At 42.0% G+C, this 2,371-nt stretch overlaps 1 protein-coding gene across 1 annotated transcript in view; it reads right to left on the bottom strand.

The window, feature by feature from the left end:
• Positions 1-1,876: 1,876 nt before the first annotated feature.
• LOC123999534 (keratin, type I cytoskeletal 13-like) overlaps positions 1,877-2,371 on the bottom strand; it is a 2,586-nt gene continuing 2,091 nt past the window's right edge. The window contains exons 6-7 of the mRNA XM_046305416.1: positions 2,351-2,371; positions 1,877-2,102 (exon numbers count right to left, since the gene is read on the bottom strand). The exon at positions 2,351-2,371 is cut by the window's right edge and continues 200 nt beyond it. Coding sequence (XP_046161372.1) covers positions 1,985-2,102; positions 2,351-2,371 — 139 coding nt within the window. The 3' untranslated portion in view covers positions 1,877-1,984. The remainder of the gene's footprint in view (positions 2,103-2,350) is intronic.

Here is a 2,371-nt window from a genome sequence, read left to right on the forward strand (position 1 = left end):
ATATGTTTCATGTAAATAGGTTAGATCATCATGCTGGGACATGTACAGTGGGGCAAAAATGTATTTAGTCAACCACCAATTGTGCAATTTCTCCCACTTTAAAAGATAAGAGAGGCCTGTCATTTTCATCATAGGTACACTTCAACTATGACAGACAAAATGAGAAAAGAAATCCAGAAAATCACATTGTAGGATTTTTAATGAATTTATTTGCAAATTATGGTGGAAAATAAGTATTTGGTCAATAACAAAAGTTTATCTCAATACTTTGTTATATACCCTTTGTTGGCAATGACAGAGGTCAAATGTTTTCTGTAAATCTTCACAAGGTTTTCACACACTGTTGCTGGTATTTTGGCCCATTCCTCCATGCAGATCTCCTCTGGAGCAGTGATGTTTTGGGGCTGTTGCTGGGCAACACGGACTTTCAACTCTCTCCAAAGATTTTCTATGGGGTTGAGATCTGGAGACTGGCTGGGCCACTCCAGGACCTTGAAATGCTTCTTACGAAGCCACTCCTTCGTTTCCCGGGCGGTGTGTTTGGGATCATTGTCATGCTGAAAGACCCAGCCACATTTAATCTTCAATGCCCTTGCTGATGGAAGGAGGTTTTCACTCAAAATCTCAAAATAATGACCCCATTCATTCTTTCCTTTACAGGGATCAGTCGTCCTGGTCCCTTTGCAGAAAAACAGCCCTAAAGACTGATGTTTCCACCCCCATGCTTCACAGTAGGTATAGTGTTCTTTGGATGCAACCTAGCATTCTTTGTCCTCCAAACACGACGAGTTGACTTTTTACCAAAAAGTTATATTTTGGTTTCATCTGACATTCTCCCAATCTTCTAATGGATCATCCACTTGCTCTCTAACAAACTTCAGACGGGCCTGGACATGTACTGGCTTAAGCAGGGAGACACGTCTGGCATTGCAGGATTTGAGTCCCTGGCGGCGTAGTGTGTTACTGATGGTAGGCTTTGTTACTTTGGTCCCAGCTCTCTGCAGGTCATTCACTAGCCCCCCCCCCCCCCCCCGTGTGGTTCTGGGATTTTTGCTCACTGTGCTTGTGATCATTTTGACCCCACGGGGTGAGGTCTTGCGTGGAGCCCCAGATTGAGGGAGATTATCAGTGGTCTTGTATGTCTTCCATTTTCTAATAATTGCTCCCACCGTTGATTTCTTCAAACGAAGCTGCTTACCTATTGCAGATTCAGTCTTCCCAGCCTGGTGCAGGTCAACAATTTTGTTTCTGGTGTCCGTTGACAGCTCTTTAGTCTTGGCCATAGTGGAGTTTGGAGTGTGACTGTTTGAGGTTGTGGACAGGTGTCTTTTATACAAGTTCAAACAGGTGCCATTAATACAGGTAACGAGTGGAGGACAGAGGAGCCTCTTAAATAAGAAGTTACAGGTCTGAGAGCGAGAAATCTTGCTTATTTGTAGGTGACCAAATACGTATTTTCCACCATAATTTGCAAATAAATTCATTTAAAAAATCCTACAATGTGATTTTCTGGATTTTTTTTCTCATTTTGTCTGTCATAGTTGAAGTGTACCTATGATGAAAATTACAGGCCTCACTCGTCTTTTTAAGTGGGAGAACTTGCACAATTGGTGGCTGACTCAATACTTTTCTGCCCCACTGTATATGTAGGTTTGTTTAACATCTACTTGCATCCCTAAACCCAACACTAGGTGACACCCGTACTTAGTAATCACCAAGTTCCACCTTACCACTCACAACTGAAACTATTTCATGAAGTTGAATTAAATAGGCACAAATGAAATCATTCATGAAACCAAAGCAGACATTTTGTGAAAAAACAATAGTATAATTTTAGCCTGTTGTGAAGATAAAAAGTAATTGAACAAACAAAGGATTTCAGATGTATTATTTTTTATTGCTGTTGCCTTCCAGAAATGCACTGGATGTTTAGTGAGTCAGATAATCAGTTGTTGTATTTCCCTCAGTACACTCATGTACTGCATCAGCGGCGTGCATAGGAAGAAGCTGAGGATTGGGTGGAGGAGACCACTTTCCCATCCACCACCTCTTCTACCACTGTGATGACCTTCCTGGTGCTGGTAGAGGAGGAGGAGGAGACACTGTGGACCAAACAGAAAACACCAATGAGCACATAATCGACTGTACCCAATACAATATGGCAAGGTCTCACCTTGCAAGGTTTTGACATGATTCTACTGGTAGTGTACAAACTGGTGGGGCCACTGTTTTGCTTCTAAGAAAGTAAGTGAGTCTAGCCTAGAACTTGCTCAAAGTTTAGAATCAAAACACCCATGATAGCCTAAGAATAACATTTGATGGACTAATAGAATAGGCTTGTTTGGTTCACCTTCTGGCCTCTCCGTCCAGC

This window comes from Oncorhynchus gorbuscha, linkage group LG16 (genome assembly GCF_021184085.1).
Source record: "Oncorhynchus gorbuscha isolate QuinsamMale2020 ecotype Even-year linkage group LG16, OgorEven_v1.0, whole genome shotgun sequence".
Classification (NCBI taxonomy): domain Eukaryota; kingdom Metazoa; phylum Chordata; class Actinopteri; order Salmoniformes; family Salmonidae; genus Oncorhynchus; species Oncorhynchus gorbuscha.